General features: G+C 41.5%; 1 protein-coding gene across 1 annotated transcript; it reads left to right on the top strand.

Moving 5' to 3' along the window:
• The first annotated feature begins 1,014 nt into the window (after positions 1 to 1,014).
• KCTD9 (potassium channel tetramerization domain containing 9) lies at positions 1,015 to 21,980 on the top strand. The gene is made up of 12 exons (XM_087706194.1): positions 1,015 to 1,110; positions 7,957 to 8,078; positions 10,374 to 10,417; positions 10,502 to 10,598; positions 11,387 to 11,445; positions 13,679 to 13,807; positions 15,029 to 15,096; positions 15,962 to 16,057; positions 17,982 to 18,131; positions 19,559 to 19,664; positions 21,310 to 21,443; positions 21,599 to 21,980. Exons 1-12 carry the CDS (start codon positions 1,063 to 1,065, stop codon positions 21,713 to 21,715), a joined length of 1,170 nt encoding a protein of 389 aa, XP_087562320.1. The 5' UTR covers positions 1,015 to 1,062; the 3' UTR covers positions 21,716 to 21,980.
• Positions 21,981 to 23,558: the final 1,578 nt, after the last annotated feature.

Below are 23,558 nucleotides of genomic sequence, written 5' to 3'. Positions count from 1 at the left end.
ATCCCATGTCCTATAATATTTCCAGACTTCTTTATCTTTAATTTTTAAGATTAATCTATCCATTTCTGATTGATTGTTTTAACTATCAGGAAATTTCTCCTTAAACTTCCCATCAATGGGAAACATGCATTCCCAAAGAATGGAAGGTGCTTTGTTTTCTCCTTCTTAGGGATTGTCTGGCATATTGCAAGGATTGCCCTACTAGATTTATGAATGTCAAGCTTGGCCACTGTAAGAGGGATGGACTTCAACTCCCAGAATCCCCCAGCCAGCAAAGGGATTCTGGGAGTTGAAGTCCATCCCTCTTACAGTGGCCAAGCTTGAAAAAATACAAGTCCAGAGCTTCGCTACCATAAATATAACCCTTCGAAGCTTTCAGGGCTGATGTTGGGCTTACCGTAAGTATGCAAAAGGATGGGCTAAAGCAACACGATACGACCATTCCGACTTCGGCGCCGACGAACGGCCGCCGGCGACCCTCCGCTCGCGCCCTTCGTTCAAATTTTCTCTCACCGCTTGCCAAATCCGTGTATCCCTCCGCCGCAGGAGGCGGAGGCGGCTCCTTCTCTCCACTCAAACGGGGTCCGAGACGGCCAACCGGCTTCAGATACGAAACCCACTGGGGATGCCTGCCCTCTCCTCTGCTTGCTGGAGGAGGCAAATCAGTGAGGCCAGTGGAGAACTATTTCACACACCCCCGGAAGAAATCCCGGCCCAGCGGATGGATTGTTCGTTCAGAACGATGAAAGAACGGTTGGAGGGATCACGTGATACCAGCTTGGCCAATGAGGAGCGAGGCTCGCTTTTCGGAGAGGAGGAGTAAAAAGACGAGAGTCTGCCCCGCCCTTCTCCGTAAGCCCCGCCCTTTCTGCTTCTTGAAAAGCAAATCGCACGGACGGACGCCTTCCCAGCCTAGAAGTCCCGCCCCCTTCGTTTCCTTCGAATCCGATTGGGCAGAGGAGAAAACGAGCCGGGGGCGGATTGGTGGGTGGGCCTGTTGGTTAAGGAAGCCACTCTTCCGGGTTTGTAGCCAGGCTGGTACAGCAACTCCAGAGGGAGGACATGAAGAGAGTCACCCTGTTTGTTAATGGCAGCCCCAGAAATGGGAAGGTAAGCCGGCCGATTCCTCTCGGATGGGGCAGCGGGGGAAAAGAAGCCCCGGCGTGGCTTTTTACAACGGGAGTGACTGGCCCTCCCTCTTTGATCCTGGGTGCATCGGGGACACCACAAGGTCTCTGCAGTCTCCAAGAGGGGAAACGGCCGAGCAGGGAAGCTGATGGAGCTGCAGATGGAAGTCTTGTTCTCTCTCCCCAGAGAATCCTGAGGTAGCTCCCATGGGAGCAATTCCCATTGGATTTGATGAGAAGTGCTTAGAGGGCAACTTGAAGACTTGTCGACTTCAATTCCCAGAATTCTCCAGCCAGCCATGGCTGGCTGGGGAATTCTGCGAGTTGAAGTCCACTAATCTTGAAGTTATGGGACTCGGCGACTAATGCATGAGCTTGTCATCAGAAAGGTTGGCAGTTCGAATCCCTAGGGCTGCGTAACGGAGTGAGCTCCCTACTTGTCCCAGTTTCTGCCAATCTAGCAGTTCGAAAGCATGTAAAAATGCAAGTAGAAAAATAGGAACCACCTTTGGTGGGAAGGTAACAGCGTTCCGTGCACCTTTGGCATTGACTCATGCCAGCCATATGACCACGGAGACGTCTTCAGACAGCGCTGGCTCTTTGGCTTTGAAACGGAGATGAGCACCGCCCCCTAGAGTGGGGAACGACTAACACATACGTGCAAGGGGAACCTTTACCCAATCTTAAAGTTGCCAAGGGTGTGGACACTCTTGGAATAGTCCTTTCCAGCATTCAAGCTGATATAAAAAGGATTGCAACCCACCAATGTCTACTTTTAGCTTTCTATGGAATTCTTCTCCCCCAGAATTTTTGAGCTACTTCCTCCAGGGTTGCCTGGAATTTCACCCCACCCTTCTCTGAGCTGGCCACCTTCCCAGAAAAGGGACGAGGAAGTCTCTCTTTGCAGAAGAGAAATCTACGTAAGGGTTTTTTTGGGGGGGAGGTGGAGGTGACTGCCTTTGTTTTTTAAACTTTTTGATCTTGGCTACATCCTTAGGATTTCCTCTGGTCTCCTATTCCCCCCACCCCAAAAAGATTTTACCAGCTCTCATCCTGTTTGGAATTTGGGATTAATCAGCTAAGGGCAACCACCTAATTTGGCAGGACTTGGCACTCCCATTCCTGGTTTCACTCCTATGAAGAGTGATGAAATGTGTTGTTTGACAGATCTGGAGGATGTGAGAATGTGAAAATAGAGGCATTGGCTGTATATTGGCTAGCGTATCTGACCTGCAAAAATCTGAAAGCACACCAAAAGGAAAGAACAGCCACCCAATTCCTGTCCTCACCTTTTCAGATCAGCTATGTATAGTCTTCTTAGTAGGTTTCATTGCAATTTGATGTTTAGCCCACAATAAAGTAATGAGTACTTATCCTATTCCTTTTCTGGTGATTGCATTGTATTTCACCCAGCGATGACCTTCAGATTAGAAATAAGTATTTAAAGCATTTTTGATGCAGAGTGCTGTAGAACATCATGTTACATGAAATCCACAAAATAAATGATCGCTTTGATAAAAATGCAAATCATCAGAACTGTGATGTACAATAGTGTCAACTTTTTGATTAAAACTTCTTTCTTCCCCCAAAGGTGCTGATTGTTAACAATTTAATTTAAATTTTGCCCTTCTACCTAGTGGGTACTCAGTAATTTAATACCAATTATTGAAAAAGGAATAAAGTTTGCATTCACACAACACTCTTAACCTGTCAATGATTTTTTTCTGCATTTTCACAATGCATAAATTAAATGACTGGTGCGTGCAAATCACAGAGCCACAGAAATCCTAGCTTAAGCGTAATGTATTGTGCAGATACAGCCACTACATCTTTTAGTTCTCCTAGTTAGGAATATTTTGTACCCTTAGCCAGAGTTGAGCCCTCATGCAGCTGGCTTTGTTCCTTCCCTTGTTTGCCTACCCTCATTCCCTAAACGCTGCTGGATTAAATATACAGTACAGGATTATAAAGACTGCATTGAATTATAGGTTTAATTAATACAGGGTCATGGTTTAGGAGAAGGGAGCAGGAGAAATTGCAGTAGGATGAGGGACAAATTGGTCTAAGGTTCATTTATTTAGGACAATTTCCTAACAGCAAATTCCAGATTAACCTATTATGTCTTAGAACTATGTGCGAAATTAGCCAGTGACTTGGCTGGTTGTGTGCCAGTAAAAAGTCCTTTTCACACTAATGAAAATGCAAGCTTTGCATCACTTTTTCCTGGACCAAGGAATAGGCATAAATTAACGAATGCCATACACTTATAAATCTGTTTGGAGACATGCTGTTTTCTCAGGATTTAGTCTTTAAAAGGTCTGTGTCAGCACCCAGCTGTACAAATAACCTTTGTAGGTTTATTTTGATAAAATGGAGTTCGGCTTCCTCCCAAAATAGTTTTTCTTCTCCCGCAAACTGTTTTTAAGGAGAAAAACACAGTTCCGTATTCAAACAATATTGTGATGCTTTGCCCCATCTTCCCAGTGCAGAAAAAAATTCCAAAAGTCTAGCATATACCAAGATAGATTTTTTTTTCTTTTTCCAAAATAGCTACATCATTTTGCAATAGTTCTATTCATTTACCAATGTATAGCTTGGGCATACATGGAATATGTTGTAGCGTTATTCTAGCAGCAAACTCTCTTACCAGATTCCTTGAGAGTATGGTTGGGTTCTCACATCACAGGATGTTGTGGTTAGATTTTGGCTTAGCAGAATGTGTGAACTGAGTTATGATCTTTAGTCATACTTGAATTAGTCTGGCAAACTTATTCAATCAACTGTTTGCTTGCCTGCAGTATCTTCCTTTTACAATTCTATGGTTGGTGTTATGTATTAATGCTGTGGCTGGTTCAGGATTTGTAGGATCTGATTTGAGTCCGTCACTGGGACCAGAGGTTTTGTCTTCTGAGCTTTCAATGCTGGAGCCCATCCTCAGGAAATTTCTCTCTAGCAAAGTGTGTGTTTTGGGCTATTCTTTGTGTGGTAATTATATAATGCCTGGTTGTATGTGGGTTTTTTTAGTTGTTGGTTTTGCTGTTGTTTGTTGGCTATTGTTTCCTTGTACACAAGGAAATAAGATCCACCAGTTTAAAAGTCAGCCATCAATACCCCGTCATCAACTAAAAAGCCACACAATCCCAGGCCAGGCATCATACAAATATCACACACAGAACATCACACACTCTGTTAGTGAGAAATTCCCTGAAGATGGGCTTCAGCAAGTCTGAAAGCTCAGAAAACTAAACCTCTGGTCTTGGTGACCAAACTAGATTGGATTCTGCAATATGAATCCTGGGACACACCCATTTGCCTTCAGTCCCAACAAATTGTTGTCATCTTAATCCCTAGGCTTTTCATTCTTACCGTGCCAAATACTGGTATTCTTTGGACTTCAGCTTATTGGGCAATACATGGTTGGATTTCCCCAAAATGCTAAATCATAACTCCCTGATTAACAAGTCATAATGATTGAGATAATATGCCAGTATGTAACCAAACAAACGCTATTACAGGTCAGTACAATATACAACAGGGGTCAGCAAACTTAAACACTCAAAGAGCCACAAAGGTCCTAACTGGAAGCCCCCTATTCAATTCTGCAGCCAACGGAAGTCCAGTTCCCCCACCATAGAGTTTCCTCCTAGCATGGCATCCTTTTTCCTCTACCTGTCCTAACCGAAAGCCCTATCAATTGTGGAGCCGACCAGTGACAGGGAGCCGCAGCAAAAGGAGGAAAGAGCCACATGCAGCTCCAGAGCTGCAGATTGTCGACTCCTGGTGTACAAGAACCTGTCCTAGGAACTCTTGAGTTGTTACTGGAGTATAAGTACCCCATAAGATTTACTTCTTTGCTGTCATAATCTAATAATAACTCAACAAGCAGGAATGAGAAAACCAATATTGTATGGAGGATTAAGATCTAAACACAAAACAGCATTTGTCTTTGTTATTTCCAATGCTTTGTTGTTACAGGATTCTTTCCCACAAATTTTTTTTCTGATGTTGTGCATTAAGGACTAATTATTTGGAAACAGCTGTCCATTATCTAAATTTCATTCCCCCCACTCACTCTCTTATGATTCACAATGTAATAAATTAACAGATTAACAGAGTTGGAAAGTACCTTATACATAATTTAGTCCAAACCCCCCCCCCCCCCGAAGCAGGACACCCTACACCATTTCTGACAATTGGCAGTCCCAAATCTTTTTGAAAGCCTCCAGTGATGAAGCTCCCACAACTTCTTATGGCAGCTTCTGTTCCATTGTTGATTGTTCTCACTGGCAGAAAATTCTCCTTATTTTTAGGTTGAATCTCTCCATTATCAGTTTCCATCCATTATTCAATGTCTGGCCTTTGGGAGCCTTGGAAAATAGCTTGACCCCTTCCTCTCTGTGTCAGCTCCTCAAATATTGGAAGACTGCTATCATGTCTCCCCTGGTCCTTCTCTTCACTAGACTAGCCATGCCCAGTTCCTGCAACTGTTCTTCATATGTTTTAGTCTCCAGTCCCCTAATCATCTTGGTTGCTCTTCTCTGCACTTTTTATAGTCTCAACATCTTTTTTATAGTGTGGTGACCAATCACATGTTTAGTGTCTCATGTGAATTAGGTGGTTGTGTGAAAACATATTAAATTGTAATGTCTTAAAATACAAGACTTCCATCATTAAAAAAATAGCAGTAAGGTTCATTCCATAAAATATATATTTTTTAAAAAAATAAGCTTTGGGAGTGAGGGGGTTAGGTTATTTGTAGCTTTCCTCAAGAAATATTTCAATTCAGATATGCTTTACACCAGCTAAAGAGAAACAGCGTCCTGTTTGTCATTGAGATAATGCACAGCCCGAGCCCTGATCGATTTTTAGGATAGACAAGGAACTTCTGGAGAACTTTGCCACTTGAAATTTCCCAGATATTCTTCTTGGTTGACGTTTGCTCATTTTGATGGAGTGTGGACTCTGGAGGGCTGGCTAGGAAATGGTGGGATGACGTTTTGACCGATCAAAAGTTTTTCTTACTGCTGTTTCTGCTCACTCTTAACAACAGGTGGCAGGGCTGTGATTGGGAACAGGTATGGAAACTCTGGATTATAAACAGCGGATGACTGGGGATATTATTATTATTTTTTTAAAAAAAATTCGTGCATCAGATCAGCCAGCACCTGTGGAACCCCGTTGCTCTGGGTTTATGAAGTGACTGGCGTTTTAAAATGATGGCCTTTGACATACGAATCTGTGCTTTACCTTGTTGTGAATGGAAAACAAATGACAAGCGCAGGATGTGGTTTCCCATCTGTGGTTGAGAGAGACACAAAATAAAACAGGAGCTCTCCTCCATCTGCCGCCGTAGACTTTGTTGCATTCCAGCAGACACTGAAGTTATAAACATAAATATTGAAAGACATAAACGTTTAAGAAAAAAAAGAGAGAGAAAATTATCTCCAGTGAAAAAGCTGGATAATTCTACATGAGGTGATTAAATCTATCACCATCTAATATTGATGTGGCCTATTAACAGTTTTGAAATCATTTTACCTTCTGATTGCTTGGTTGACCCAGCTTCCTTCAATTAATAATGGGATTGTTCTGACATCAGTTGTAACTCGGACGAATGTTCCCAATTTGGAAATACTTCCACTGGTTACCTTTATCAGCTGCACAATGTATTTAAAATGTACAATAGTCTACTTTTTATGGTCAATATGTACAACCCAGAGGTGGTGTTCAGCAGGTTCTGACCAGTTCTGGAGAACCGGTAGCAGAAATTTTGAGTAGTTCAGAAAACCGGTAAATGCCACCTCTGGCTGGCCTCGCCCCCATCTATTCTCTGCCTCCCGAGTCCCAGCTAATCAGGTGGAAATGGGGATTTTGCAGTATCCTTCCCTTGCCACATCCACCAAGCCATGCCCAAAGAACCAGTAGTAAAATATTTTGAATCCTACCATTGCTACAATCATATGTATGTATGTACACACACACACACAGACACACACAGAGTTACATTGCCACCGTCGCTGAGATTCTGTTTTTAAGGTATAGCTCTATGCACATTTACATAAAAAAGATAAATTACTCAGTTTGCAGTTGATGCTGTGTCAAAACCAAACAAACCACATTGAAATACAGGCAGTCCTTGTTTAGTGACTGCCTCATTTAGTGACTGCCCCATTTAGTGACCGTTTGAAGTTATATTAGTGATGAAAAAGTAACTTTATGAGCAATCCTCGCATTTACCACCTGGGCAGATCTGGGAAAGCTGAAATAAGATCATAAGCAGAGTTGCATTTCACTTTGTTACTGCTTTGCCAACCAAATTGCCAGTTCCAATTGCAGACACTAAACAAGGACTAGGATAGTTTACACAAACCCAACCAATTGTGGCTTATTACTGAAAACTGAAATAAATAAACCACATTGTGGTGGCGCAAACTCGGCCCCTTAATTCTGCAGGATAATGCCGTGACGCTGTTGGGATCCAATAGGAATCTAGAAATGGACTTCATTTAATGGAAAAGGAGTTGGTAGCATGACTGTTCTCTAAAATGCCTTAAACATAGCAGATCTCAAGTGTGGATGAAACTATTTCCTTGTTGCAATCGACATTGTGGAAACTGGGAATGAGAAAGAAGCACAGATTTTCTAAGGCTGATCTACTTCTTGGGGGGGGGGGGGGAGGTTGTGCAATTTATCTCCGGCTGACTCTGAAGGAGATCAAGAGCGCTGCACAGCGCATGGATTTGCATACTAGTATAAAATATAACTGGATGAAAAATCTGGAGCAGCTAACTGTGTGTCCTGAATTAAAAGACTTAACTTTCTCTTGTAGGTTGTGGCTGTTTATGGAACACTGTCTGATTTGCTTTCTGTCGCAAGCAATAAGCTTGGAATAAAAGCAACCAGTGTCTACAATGGAAGAGGTGGACTTATTGATGACATTGCCTTAATTAGGTAAGATTAGCCTGTATTGGAAATGTGTTCATTAGAGCCCTTTTGAATAAGCCTAACAGGCGTGAGAACTGCTTGGAAGGTGACATAAAAGCTGATTTAGGAATAATATACTTGTTGTACTACAATAGAGTACAATGTATTGATATTGAAATGGCCAGGAACCTCTTTTCTACAAAGCCATCAACAGGGATTATTATCATCATCGTTTAACGACCCCATAATCCCTTGCAGGTTGGAATCTGGGCAACTGAATGAAGCTAGCAGTGTGTTTACTGGCCAGATGCCCTTCCTGTTGCCAATGCGGAGTTATACTCAGCAGATATATTCTCATCTTGCCCAGAGAGAGAAATATATGTCTCTACCTAGGATCGAACTCACAGCCTTCTGATTGTGAGGCGAGAGCTCCACCTCTAGGTGGAGATATGCCACACCACTCCTATCAACAGGGATTATTTTATAGAGAATATATTATAGCTCCATCTTCTTCTGTAACAGATGGAAGACTATCAAAGGGGAGTTCCAACCTAGAACCAAGGATAAATTTCCTGGCAATCAGAATTAACCAACGGAACAACTTGCCTTCAGAAGTTGTGTGTGTTCCATAACTGGAGGTTCTGTATTCTTCCATTTCCACTCTTTCCCCCTATCCCTTCTTGCTTATGTGATATGGCCACTTTGCAGACCTCCATCCTGAAAAATGCTAAGTATTGCCTTTAGCAACCAAAATGTTGGCTACCCCAGTTTAAATAACAGTTTGCTGAGCACATAACGGTGTCCCATTTCACACAATATTCAGCAATATAATGCAGTTGTCCTGGCTTAATTGAATGCCATGCCCAAGGCCAAATCTAAATAATCCATAATGGTGGCTTAGTATAAAGCATGGGTCTATTCTGACATCTGAAAAGCCCACTCTTTAAACCATAACCCCAGCCCCATTCAAGCCATGATTTGATTCTGATTTGGAAATGACCCAAGATTAGTGTAATGGCTCCTCTCCTAACTTGAGAAAGTAAAGACTCTTGAAATGGATTATTTCAAAAGGAACTTTTAAATCAAGCAGGATGGAAACTATTAGAAGCAAAGCAGCATCTGAAAATCTTTAGGCCATGCAAATGGGATTAAGCTGATAATGACCCCTCCCCTTTGTCCGAATGCAGATTCTGACCAATACACAAGTGTGAAGATGCTTCCTTAACTCTTCTGCCCTGGGAGTCAATAAAGCACACGTTCCCATGGCAATCTCTAGTTAGACATCAAAGTCATATATCCCACATGGCTACCATAAACATCCCTCCAAAGATATTGGGACCTTCAGTCTCCTGGTGACAGGAAACCAATTGTGAAGTTGTAAAACTCAGTTGTTTCAGATGTAGCTAATGATTTAACTCTGAGGCTCCCCCTCCTCCCAATTGAATGGCAATATCACTTTTAGGGATCTGACAATTAGCTAACAAGTCAGTGAAGAATTCAAAACTATTGTGAACTAAGTGTAGGCAACCTGATGTCTTCCAGATGTCCAGAATATAATTTTCATGCTGGTTGGACATGGTGAGAGCTGTAGTCCAAAGCATCTGGAGGGCATCAAGCATTTATCCTTGTTGCACACTCTGATTACAATAAATGAAAAAGCAGAGGAAGGAAAAGTCTGAGCTTCGGAGTCAAATTATATGATTTATATAGCTTCTCAACTGGGACAGGATTGCATGTGGATTCCATTGTGTAATGGTTACAAATAGGTTTGCATTCCATCTCTCTTGGCCAGAGAATTGCTATCCCATCCTATAGATTGTCTTCTAACAAATAATTTCTAGTAAAAGGGTTTGTTTGTTCCATGAGTCCTATGCTTATTGAATTTGTTGGGAAGTACGCTGTAAACAAAGCCTCATTACCAGAGCATCTTTGCATAAATATTACTGTAACTCTCTAGCTTGACTCTTAACTCTCCCACTTTTCCAAACATGAATGTCATTGCATTTAAGGAATTTGGATCAAAACCATCTGCAAAAGCAATTGAATTTAGAGCATGGAGAGTTTGTTGATTTATCAATGTATTTTTATTTTCCTGACACTGAAGCAGTGGAATGTAGGAAAACAAAAATCAAACTCTGAAAAGGGATGGTTTTAGATAGTGGTGCTCATTTCCTCTTTTGAAAAGGGAAAAAAAAAACAGTCTTGGTGATTTCACATTTATTTAAACTTTTATTGCTTAAACGCTGCATTTCAGAGCAAGTCTGATATACTTATTCTTATTCTGAATCCCTGGTTTTCTTTCTCATTTCTTTCAATCTATAGAGATGATGACGTTCTTTTTGTATGTGAAGATGAACCCTTCATTGGTAAGTACACCAAGTTGTTTTCCTCCTGAAGAATAGGAAGTCTGAAGTTGTTACTATACGTTGATATGCTTTCCATGTTCATAGATCCCCAGAATGACATCAACACTCTAGAAACATTAACAGGATCTCATTCAGACTGGATAACACTCAATGTAGGAGGACGGTACTTCACAACTACCCGGTATGAGTCTGTTTCCTTATTGGGAAGTTCATTATTGGAAAGATAATATTGCTAAGGGTTAAATGTTCAGTTGAGTTTGGCATTATGTGGGGTAAATTGTAGGGGTGATACCAAAATATAATTTTATCATCTTTTATTTATATATTAAATTATTGTATTTTATTCCAATTTCATTTTAGATTGTATTTTATCCAATTCCATTTTAAACTGTTTTTATCAGATTTTAGTAATAATTTGTGTCTGGAACTCTGCACTTTGATATGGCCCAAGGGTTAATCAATAAACTAAGATAAGATAAAAGGGTTAAATGCATTGGCTATTAATAAAGCTGTTGACAACTTTTGGATTCAGTAGTTGGATTCAAGCTTCATGCTAAACTGTGGGGCTATATACGAAGGCAGTTGTTAGTTATTATTATTATATACAACCCAGACCAAATGATTTTTCAAACATCCATGATTTTAAATTGCTAGTTTAATCTGATATTGCCTTGGCTTTCTCTATTTTTTTTAAATAAGCAATTCCATAAATTAAAGGCTCAACCAACATTTCTCAATCTGGTGTTGAACCACATTTCCCATTATTTAAGTCAATATTGGGACCTAACTTGCTGATAAAGATAAGATAATCTTTATTATCACTTCTTTCTGTGGACATAAAAAGAAAATTAATAAACATAAAATAGAAATAATAAATAAGCCAGATGTATATATATTTTTAATCCCCATGCTACTCCAGATGCCAAGGTGGCCAATTGATTCATTAATTTCTCTACATTTCTTTCATAGGAGCACTTTGGTTAGTAAAGAACCTGAGAGCATGCTGGCTCACATGTTTAAAGATAAAGGTTGGTATGACTTGAGATACATATTCAGAAGCTCTATCCAGTACCCATTTTGCAAATCCATGTCATGTAAACACTTCTTTGTTGCAAAGTAAGGCTTGATGTAGATGATTCTGAGGAAACTACACAGACCCCAGTGGCACCCTTTAGATTTGTCTCTATAGACAAGGAAGAGGGTTTGGGCTTACAGCATTGTCTACTAGCTCAGGGGTCAGCAACCTGCGGCTCTGGAGCCACATGTGGCTCTTTCATCCCTCTGCTACGGCACCCTGTCATTCAAAATATGTGTCACACTGCCAATGTGTGTTACCCACCAGCACGTGATTTATTGAGGTTTCCGACCCATCTTTTTTTTTTTTTTTTGGAGTTCAAAATGTTTTTGTTGAATTCAGAAATAAAAATTTGTTTTCATTGATTTCATAAATAAATAAATATAGGGTTTTTTATACATAGCATAAAAGTAAACACATGCTGTGCAGTGCTATCTTATTTTAGATGTCAAAAGGGTTTTGTGGTTCCCGGTGTTTTTTTTCTGTGGGAGACGGGTCGAAATGGCTCTTTGAGTGTTTAAGGTTGTAGACCCCTGAGCTGGCTCTTCTTGAGGAGATGTCCACAGGTGTACTTTGAAGAAAGGAACAGTTTAGCAGTTCATTTACCATATTTTTCGGAGTATAAGACACACCTTTTTCCCTCAAAAAAGAGGCTGAAAATCTGGGTGCGTCTTATACAATGCAGCATTTTTTGCCGCGCCCCCCCCACAAAACTCCGCCCCCTTCACCCAAATGGCCATGCATAGCCTTATGGAGGCTTTCAGAGAGCTCTTGGAGGCTGGGGAGGGCAGAAATGAGTAAAAAACGGGGCGTTTCCCCCCCCCCCCCCCCAAGCAGCACTCTAAGCCTCCATAAGGCTATGCATGCAATTTTATTTGATGAAAAACGAACCCATTTTCTCGAAAAATGGGCTGGTTTTTTTTTTGTCCCCCCCCCCCCCGGAGCACTGTGCAAGCCGCCGCCCCCCCCCCCCCCTCCCAAGGCTATTCATGCCTTTTTGGGGGAGAAAAAACGAGCCTGTTTTCTTGAAAAATGGGCCTTTTGGGGGAAATTTGCAGAGTGCAAATTTTGGAAAGCTCTTTGATTGATGAGAAATACATTGATCAAGTGCTGTGCCAGCAGAAACACTTACCTATCTACTGTATTTCTCTCTCTCTATTTTTCTCTCTCTATTCACCTACCTACCTACCTACCTACACAGTCACTCTCTCTCCCTACTTACCTACTGTATTTCTCTAGCTCTCTCTATTTCTCTCTCTATCCCTTTATCTACCTACCTACCTACCTAACTACTCTCTCTCCCTACCTACCTACTGTATTTCTCTTTCTCTCCCTCCCTATCTCTCTATCTACCTACCTACTTTTTTAAAAATTTACCTCTTCAAAACTTTAGTGCTTCTTATACTCCGGTGTGTCTTATACTCCGAAAAATACAGTAAGTCAGGAATGATTTTCAGGCTAGTTTGTTGGCCATGGGCTACAGAAGTGCCACAAAAGAAGAACATAGTTACTAATATCTTTACATACCACATGTAAACAGGTTTGGGACTCTTTCCTGCCTCATACAGGGAAATGTAATTCAAATGTAATGTAATTCAATTATATTTTATATTAGCCTTTCCCAACGGGTGGCCCTCCTCATAAATGGTCTTCAATTCCCTGAATTCTTAGCAATCTCCACGCTCAGTGGTGAATTCTAAAAATTGAAGTCCACCTATGTGGAGATGCTTATAAAGCAGAAAAGATTCTAAATAGTGCCTTAGAACCCTTTCTGCAGCCTCCAGAGTACCTGTTGAGGCTGGGGCCAAAAATGTCCCATTGCATGGAATTGGAGGAGTATTAAGTTCACTTCTTAAAACCATGACTTATCATCTCATTATCCTGCTCCTGCCTGCTTTTAGAAGGTAAATATAGTAAAACCACCAGCAAGCCAACAGAACATGTATTTCCAGTTTAGAGGATGTCATTTCCTCCTTATTTACTATGTCCCCATTCTAAATTTGTGATGGCAACCAGTCTAAGTGTAATTTCTAAATGTGACTGCAGATCATCCATTTTAGTTGCTGGGGACAGATGGAGATGGGGAAGGTGAGAAGGAAGTGAGACGGGAAGGGTGAAGAGAAAGTCTTATCTCAGGACAGGTTAAGGAAAGCATTTTTTAAAAGAAATGTGTCCATCTGCAACAGATGCTTGGGGAAACAAGAGAGATCACAGCGGAGCTTTTCTGATTGACCGAAGTCCGGAGTACTTTGAACCGATCTTAAACTATTTGCGACATGGACAACTAATTGTGAATGATGGCATTAATTTGTTAGGTATGTACTAAGACGTATAAAACATTTTGTTGCCTTTGTTACAACCAAGCTTGTTCTCAAGACAGTACTAAAGCCAAGCTTCCTGAATAGAACCAAGGATGTGAAAAACTCACGCGAGCTTTTGGCGTTTTGGTACAATCTTGGGTTTCTTCAGACCTAGCCCCATATCATAACCAGTACATATATACTATGCTTGTTCATGTCACTGAATGATTTGGGCTGGTCATTCATTCTTTGCCCAAACTAATAGGGTTGCTCTTGTGGGGCAAAATTGGAGGAACAAGTATTAAGTAAACAGCCTCTTGAGCTCTTCGGAGGAAATGTAGGGTTAATCAATCAACACATGGGTAAACAGAGATTGTGGAGTTTTTAATCAAACAGATCTGGAAAAGGGATTTAAAATTAAGGTGACTAGTAGTGGTGGGATACGACCAATACGTCCCGGTATGGACATTCCAATGCCTGCTGGGAGCACCAGGTACCGTTCTGGTACGGTGCTCCGAAGGGCCCGCCCGCCTCCTTACCTGTATTTGAGCCAATCAGGACTTTTGCACATGTGCACGGCCCCTGCAAGCAGCTAGAGCATCACGGGTGGTAAGTATGCCGGGCCCCATGGCAACATACCGGTTGCAACGGGATCCGGAAACCACCACTGGTGACTAGATAGCTTTGCTGATCTGGTTTGCAGTAAAACAGCATACTGCAGGAAGCTGAGGGAGTGGGGCGGTGACCTGGAGGAGGTGGAGCTTTCACTTCACAATCAGGAGGCTGTCAGTTCGATCCTAGGTAGAGTCAGATATTTCTCTCTCTGGGCACACTGGGAATATATCTGCCAAAAAGAACTCGGTATGGGCAACAGGATGGGCATCCGGCCAATAAACACTATGCTCCATTCAATTGCCCAGACTCCACCCCTCAAGGGATTATGGCGTCGTTAAATGAGCGATGATGATGAATGCATTAAGCTGGGGAATTGTGACTTACAATTCATCTTCAAACCATTGTTTCCCCTTAAGTGCTAAATCATGGTTGATATCTAATATTAACTATGATTGAAACCAGTCCTGGCAAAGGGACCTTGGCCCAATGAAACTGTCTGATCCTGTGCATGGATCACTGTGCACCTCTAACCTGCATTAGAGAGCAGGAAGGTTGAGTGGTGAATCTTGTCATTATTCCTAACCATTGCTAGCTTGTATTGTATCGCTCCTCTTACGCTAGGTATCTTAGAGGAAGCGAGGTTCTTTGGAATTGACTCACTAATTGAACACCTTGAACTAGCAATTAAGGTAATGCTAATTTTTGTATCTCCTTCCTTTCTGATTTGTTTTGGTTTTTCTGTTTCATTTTGGTTTTTATGTTAATATTGTGCCATGGAAATTTTTTCTATATCTTAAAAACAAAAATATATTTTGAAGACATTTTTTCCCGAGAAAGAATATTTTTTGCACTTCATATTTTTTTCTTTCTTTTTGATATCACATGGTATTATTTTTTTAGCATTGTTCGACTAATAAAAAAAAGTATGAAAAAGTGGACAAAAGCCAGTAACATTTAATAGACAACATTCTGAGTGGATTCCAGGCAAGTTAGTTATTTTCAAAGAGATGCACACAATGGTGGGATTCAGCCAGTTTGCACCACTTTGGGAAAACCAGTTGTTAACTTTCTGACCAGTTTGGTGAACTGGCTGTTGGAAGAAATCATTAGGACAGAGAATCAGTTGTTAAATTATTTGAATCCCACCACTGGATACACACCTACTGTATATGGCTTAACTTAATTTCAACTTAATTTTCTTGTATGTCATAAAGAGCAGTTTCAAATTGCTGCTCCACAGTAACTGGGCAAACCAACAGTGTATATAGCTTTGTTCTTCAGACATAGACATTAATGGGCTCAGCCATGCAGTATAGCCAGAAGATGAACATAAGCAAAACCCAATGATTTCTAGATGTGGTTTAGAGGAAAGAGGCAGCATTAGATGGAGCAAGCCTACAATGTCAACATCCCCAATAGCTTTTCCATGGGTAGTAAATATCATTACCTTCTTGAAAATGCCCCAAACGTCCCCTCACTGCTTGTATATCACCCAATATGTGCTATTCCATCTTGTATTGTTTGGGCTTAAGCCCTTCTCCCCTTCCTTGACAGAATTCCCAACCTGCAGAAGACCACTCCCCGATTTCCCGAAAGGAGTTTGTCAGGTTCCTCCTTGCAACCTCAACCAAGTCTGAGCTACGCTGTCAGGTAATATGATTGTCACTGAAATTAAAAAACAACAACAACCCAAGGACATCTTTTGGGGAGCTGGCTGTTGTAGCCTACCAGAGCCCAGCGGAGCTGGCAGCGGATTCAGACAGTGGGGAGGTTGGGGAGGAACATGGGCCAGTCCTGGAGTCTGGGGAAGGCTCTGATGAGGGCTCTGTGGCGGAGGCAGAGAGGGGGACAGTGCTGTCTGACAGTTATCAGCTGCCTTCAGAGTCAGACATCGGTGAGCCAGATGAACAGTTGGAGCCTGTTCCCAGTGTGCACATGCGCAGAGTTGCCAGATGAAGGGAGCAGCTAAAGAACAGGGGTCGACCATTGTCCACCTGTAAGGCCACAGATGGACGATGAATGGCTCCTCCCAGAGGAAATAAAAGAGGAGCGAAAGGGGAGTGGAGTTTGCAGGAGACTATTAGTTTGCTTAATTGGTTCAAGACTCTCCAAGACCCCTTGCCAGGTTTTGCAGATATCGACCTGGCATCTCTCCAAACCAGATAAAGTCTGTGACTGTAAATCCTTCTTGAAAGACTTTGCTGGATGTGAATGAGCAGAATTCACAGTCAATTAATAAAAGGGTTTTTTGTCGGGACCAGGAGTTTGCTTCATGCTCTTGGGAAGTTTCGGTCAGAGCACTGTTTTGCAGAACTTGTAAGGAGAAAAGGTCCTTCTGATATGCAGCCCTGGATAGCTAGTAATGTGGTCCCACAAAATAATAAAAAATATTAAAAATTAAGGATGTTTGCTTATATACATTAACTATGTTATATATTTTATATGCAGCCCATTCCACTTCATTCAATGCAATCCAGGGGAAACAAAAGGTTGGACAAGCATCCTTTAGAGCAGGGGCCACCAACTTTTCGGGGACCAGGGACCACTTCGTGGAGAGAAGTTTTTCCGCAGACCGAAGGGAGGCATGATTTTGCATGCTGCCTGCATCCCATGGATGGGGCTTCATTTGTTTGCGCGGCCCGATTTCTGGCTTACCAAGGACTGGGGTGGTGGTCCATGGACCCCTGCTTTAGAGGAACCTAGATCACATGTTCTTGTGTATCTTGAATGGGATGTTTTAATGTTTTTATTGTTTTAAATTGTTTTTATAAGATGTTGAGACTCTAGAAAGAATGCAGAGAAGAGCAACCAAGAAGATTAGGGGACTGGAGGCTAAAACATATGAAAAACAATTGCAGAAACTGGGCATGGCTAGTCTAGTGAAAAAAAGGACCAGGGAAACCCGATAGCAGTCTTCCAATGTTTGAGGAGCTGCCACAGAGTGGAGGGGGTCAAGCTATTTTTCAAGACATCTGAACGCCAGACAAGGAACAATGGATGGAAACTGATCAAGGAGAGATTCAATCTAGAAATAAAGAGAAATTTTCTGACTGAAAGCAATCAACCCATTAAATAGAAGTTGCCTTCAGAAGTTGTGGCAGCTTCATCACTGGAAGCTTTCAAGAAGTGACTGGACTGCCATCTGTCAGAAATGGTGTAGAAATGGTCTCCTGCTTGGGTGGAGGGTTGGACTAGATGATCTAGAAGGTCCCTTCCCACTCTGTTAATCTGTAATTGTATTTTTAATTGCAATATATGTTCCAAAGTGTAAGCCTCCCAGAGTCATTCTCTGAGATGGGTGGCACTGGGAATTGAACAAATAAATAAACGTTGAGTGCACTCCTCCTCTGGGTTAGGTTAGACACTTTGTCTTCAAACCAATTGAGTTTGGATTTCTGAGCTGGATTTTGCCATAGTGGTTGCAAAACGTAGATAACAAGAGTGACCCCATAGTTTCACTTTCAGAAGCGTTGTTTTGAGCTTGATCTAACCCATGGCAGAACTGAAACCGTCATTTTGAACTCAGATTCTTTGTGGATTAGGTAACCTGACCGCTGCTCTCTTCTCTATACAGGGGTTAAATTTTAGCGGAGCAGACCTCTCCCGTTTAGATCTCCGGTACATCAACTTCAAGATGGCCAACTTGAGCCGATGCAACCTGGCCCACGCGAACCTTTGCTGCGCAAATCTTGAGCGGGCTGATCTCTCCGGATCTGTTCTAGATGTGGGTGTTATTTGGATAAGGCCTAATAAATCACACTTTCAAACTTTAGGCAAAATGGATTAACCTCTCCATCTGATGAGTAGTTAGCTTTGTCCCATAGTAGTGTGCGTAAAGTAGTTACCGTATTTTTCGGAGTATAAAACGCACCGGAGTATAAGACGCACCAAGATTTTGAAGAGGCAAAATTTTTAAAAAATGTTTTTGCACTCTACAGACTTCTCAAAAACGGCTCTTTTTTTTCCCCAAACAAAATGGCATGTATAGCCTTTAAGAGACTTATAGAGTACTCCTGGGGCTTGTGGGGGGGGAGCACTCTGAAAGCCTCCTAAAGGCTATGCACTGCCATTTTGCCTCCAGGTTTCTGAAGGCAAAAAAAAAAGCTATTTTCAACGTATAAGACACAGCCAGATTTTCAGCCTCCTTTTTGAGGGAAAAGGGTGCATCTTATACTCTGAAAAATACAGTAGTACGCCCTTTGAAAAAGATGGGCTCTGCACAATAGCTGCCTTATGGAGCGTGCATGGCCTGAATTAAATCTTAAGATGTGACTAGGAATGACCCTTGTCAATCACAGCAAATGCCCTACCCATCAGTGTGAACAATGCTATGTCTAGCATAACTAGAACAATGTTATCTATCTGGTGACAGCTTCTAGTTTTATAAATGCTCCATGTCTCTCTACTAATTTGGATTTATTTGCAAAGAGATACCAAGAAACAGAAGAGATGGAAACATACTGTACTTCAGGGGTTTCAAATTCAAAGCCCGCAGGCAAGATCCGGCCCACAGGGTACTTAGATCTGACCTGTGGGGGTATCTTGAAAATAGTGAAGGACTGGCCCACGGTACCTCTTCCAGCAAAAACGGAGCAGCATCCCCAGGCCCGTTTTCAGCCATGGAGGCGTCTTGCAGCCCTTTTCTGGTGAAAAAGGACCTTGGGGAAGCTGTGCTCTATTTTCCCTGGCAGAGGGCTACAGGAGACTGTCCCAGCTGAAAACAGGGGGGAATGCTCCCTTTTCACTGGCAGCTGCAAGAGGCTGCAGAGGGCTCCACCCTGGCCACAGGGCCACCCTGAGATCAAACACAACCCTGATCCAACCCTAATGAAATCGAGTTTGATGCCCCTGCTGTACTTGATCAGGATTTGGTATGATGGACTTGAAAAGATGAAAGAGATTATTACCCATGAAATGAATCAAGAGACCAATTTTAAGGGTAGTTAAAAGTGAAGTCCTTTCTGTTTAGGTAAAGCCCTGTGATTTGACACCTGCAGATTCTGCTAACAAAGGCCGTGGAATTTTCTTCCTAGTGTTTTAAGCAAATATGATCAGTCCAACATCTGTCAAATGTAGCCTGCATATTTCTAGATGAGATGAAACGTGGCCTCTTTTTCATCTGAGATTTTTGTTTCCCTCTTTCTTTGGCAGTATGCCAACCTCCAAGGTGTAAAGATGTTGTGCTCAAATGCAGAGGGAGCATCCTTGAAAAGCTGCAATTTTGAAGACCCTTCTGGCCTTAAAGCTAATTTGGAAGGTAAACTCCATCGAGTCTTTTTTTTCTATGTAATGCAGTCAGTATCATTCAGGAAATGACTGGATGTGTGTTTTTGACCATTAAAGGTTGGTCGTTAAAACCGAAAGGAAATATTAATCAGATCAACAGATAACGTGATGAAGAAAAGTTGCCTTCAGAGCAGAGGAGAAGTAACTCAGAGCATCTGCTATGTAGATAAAAGATCCAGTTTAAATGAACAGGAAGCAAAGAAGGAAAACAACGCTAGTTGAAATCCAACACAGCTTACACATATTTAACAATTAAATGATGACTGAGCATGTTGCATGGTACATGGTTTGGTAATCACAACTTCTAGGTTTTTGCGGCTCTGTCCCACTTTTGACCCCCAAGGATAAGTAGATTTTAAGAAAAAAAAAGAAATAAAGCCCAATTCACAAATATTCGTTAAACATACAGGCAGCATAACATATACAGTTGCAATTCATAGCCTCTTCAACCATTTCTGAAGGGCTATGACATCCATTACTTATACACTTGCACTTCAATTAATAATAAGACAGGACCTGGAGACTGCAGAATAGAAGAGAAGGAACTGAAGCAGATAACAAAACATAAAGACATGCGAATAGAAATAGAACGACTGTGGCAAAAGAAAGTAAATATAGTACTAATTGTACTACAATCCAGAGGTGGGTTCCTACCAGTTCGGATCAGTTCGGCCAAGTAGGTAGTAACTCGGCCTGCCACACCCCTGAACCAGTTCTATCGGTGGTGCCGCCATCTTGATTTTCAGTTCTGCGCATGCACAGAACAATGTTTATTGCAGAAATTTAATTTTCCTTTTCTAACATTGTGTGCATGTGCAGACTTTTTTAGGTGCAAATTTGCACACATGGAGCACGTGTGTGTGAGTGAAGCTTGCATGCATGCACAATTTTTTTTGTGCGCTGAACTGGCAGTAATGCCGGCAGCAACCCACCCCATGTACAATCCTATACCAACTGGAGTACAACCTAAACACCATCGGCATTGACAAATTCACCATCAGTCAATTGCAAAAGGCAGCTATACTCAAAACAGCTTACATCCTGCAATGATATCTGTAACACCATCGAACATCCACATAGGCCATCCCAGGTCCTTGGGAAGGATTTGATAGGCAGGCAAAAATGCTAAATCCAGTCCTAGCATCCATCTGTCTGTGTAACGAACAATAATAATACTAACAATATCTGTCTATCCCAGCTCTTGGGAAGGACTTGATAGGTGAATAAAAATGTCAAATCCAATCCAAACATCAGGCTGACTGTCCGACCAACTATAATAATTGATTAAATTTCTATGCCATCTGACTCTCAATGATTCTGTGTGACTCACAACATTAACTAAATAAATGACAATAAAATAAAACAAATATAAAATATGGCAACCTTTTATAGTTGGATGCCTTTGTTAATGAATAATGATTGCCTAAGATTTTTATGATTGTTATTTACTGGAAAAGAAAGATGAACATGATAGAATTTAGTGCGTGTACAATATTTCAAATGGTTCAATCAACATATAAGTCAACATCTTTTGCTATGTCTTGTAATAAAGGACCAGTGAGAGTGAAATGGAATTCTACCTCTTTTTTTGATGGGCTTGAACTTTGTGGCTACAGGTGCTAACTTGAAAGGGGTTGATATGGAAGGAAGTCAGATGACTGGCATCAATCTCCGAGTTGCAACTCTAAAGAACGCAAAGTTGAAAAACTGCAACTTGAGAGGAGCAACCTTGGCAGGAACTGATTTGGAGGTAAGATCTCCATCTTCTGATTTTTGATGGGCCCCCACGGAGTTAAAACAAGGAGTTCATTGGGAATTTTCCTTCCAACTTCAATAGCCATGCTGCTTGGTAGGCAAGTCATCTAATATCTAGATTTCTGCTAATAACTTCCTCTCTTGTTCCAGAACTGTGACCTGTCAGGCTGTGATCTACAAGAGGCCAACCTGAGAGGGTCAAATGTGAAAGGAGCCATCTTTGAAGAGATGCTGACACCATTGCACATGTCTCAGAGCGTCAGATAGGTTGCCTGCTAAAGACTCTTGGTGCTCAATGAGGGAATAACGTTCCTTCCACAGCATGCCTTTCTCAGGGGTATCTGAGAAGCTGCTGCTGGATGGAGAGAAGGACCTTCTCTTGTCTTAGGTATAGGAATAGCTATTGAATCCAGTTGGGACAAGAAGCTTGCTCATAACTCCCAAAGACATTGCTATCTTGGCCCTACTTTGCTTTAGAACGCTCCTCTAGAAAAAATATTTATGAAAGCACAATATATGCAATTTATATTTATTCAACTTCCAACGAGGGTTTTTAAAACATGATCGGTTCACACACAGTAGCAAACTCCCGGGCTTTCAGCCTGGATTGATGAACTTTTATTTAGAGTGGCTTATTCAATGTGGGAGTGGGAGGAATTGGAAGATCGAAAGGTATCCAGATTTGGATCTTCTTGGCAAAACAGAAATAGCTGTATTTCTTAAAAAGAGTCATCATGGATACACTTGGGGTCTTCTTTTAAGCCTGTTATGCACTAATTTGAAATAGCTGGGCTGTGAATACTGTATGCGTGGGTTCTTTGACTTAGAACAGTGTCATGAATATTAATTGCAAAAGGGGAACACTCATTTTTAACATCTGCTCATGCTTAATAATCAGGAATTGAAGGTGCAAATGAAATACAGAGGCTCCTGTGAGCCCTGAATTCCTAAGTTGTACTTTTTTAAATTGTCACTGGACCTATAAGCCTTGTGGACTAGAGACATTAGAAGTGAGCCAATTGGTTTTATATCAGCATTGGGAAAGTACGTCCTGAACATTTTAATAGGCTGGTATTATTACAGGCTTCCATCATAGTGAATAATGACCCTGCCGTTGAATTATCTTGGTCAAAAGTTGAGTGATATACCCAGTGGTGGGTTTCAAATAATTTAACAACCTGTTCTCTGCCCTAATGACCAGCTGGGTAGGCGGGGCTTGGTGTTCATGTGACTGGGTAGGTGTTGCCAACTCAACATTACTCACGTCGATGGGCACTTCGTCTTAGCTCTTACAATATAATCAGGGTTAACCGGAGAGGCAGTTTCTGTAAACGGCAATAAAGATTAGGCTAGAAAGAATACCAGAATGCTTCCTTTCTGCCTTCCTTATAGAATTATCCCGGTAAAGTGGGGAAAAACCAAACGGAGATTTTTTTCCAACAACCGGTTCTCCAAACTGCTTAGAAAGTTAACCACCAGTTCTCCTGTATAGGTGTGAATTGGCTGAATCCCATCACGGTATATATCCTGGGGATCCTGGATAAAGTAGGGAGCAATCATAAATAGTTCAGGTTACTTTGCATAGTGATGTGAACTTAGTTTGGTAATGAAACATCCATAAGATTACAACCAAGCTCAGAGAAGACCAAGGACTCCACAGTTAGTAGTCTTTTCTGTCGGTACTAGGAAATAAAGAGCTAAGAAAATACACAGCCAAAAGATGCCTAGAAATGTTTTTGAAATGTTATGAAAAAAGGAAAGTCCCTATATTTCCCCCACTCTTGCGGGGGGTGGGGTGGGTTTCTTTTCTTTTTTTAAAAAAAATGGAAAAATAATTCTACAAAGTCTCCAAAAAGCGGTCAAAACATTCAGCTCCGGCATTCCAGTTATGCCAATACGAAACAAGAAACACCTCAGCAGCGCTCCATGCCAAGAAACAAAACAGGGTTACTTTAATTTAACCCAATCCAGATATCACAATGTTAAGATTTGATCCTAAAGGTCCTTCCCTACCTCACTCCCGATCCTTTTTATGTGCCTATGCAAATAAAAACACGAACCACCTTCATAGTTTTATAGGGGGGGGGGTCAAGAAATAAAACTTGTTTAA

The sequence above is a fragment of the Thamnophis sirtalis genome, unplaced genomic scaffold, assembly GCF_051295495.1.
Source record: "Thamnophis sirtalis isolate CommonGarterSnake01/CBP01778 unplaced genomic scaffold, rThaSir2_p1.2 scaffold_2, whole genome shotgun sequence".
Lineage (NCBI taxonomy): Eukaryota > Metazoa > Chordata > Lepidosauria > Squamata > Natricidae > Thamnophis > Thamnophis sirtalis.
Note: the sequence above shows the minus strand (reverse complement) of the source record. Positions and strands in the feature narration are given on the sequence as shown.

Bases quoted from the DNA above. Each gene is read 5' to 3' on its own strand.
- KCTD9 (XM_087706194.1), top strand. From the start codon at position 1,063: ATGAAGAGAGTCACCCTGTTTGTTAATGGCAGCCCCAGAAATGGGAAG. The intron at 1,111-7,956 runs GTAAGCCGGCCG...TTTCTCTTGTAG, and splicing joins GCAGCCCCAGAAATGGGAAG to GTTGTGGCTGTTTATGGAAC. The intron at 18,132-19,558 runs GTGGGTGTTATT...TTTCTTTGGCAG, and splicing joins TCTCCGGATCTGTTCTAGAT to TATGCCAACCTCCAAGGTGT.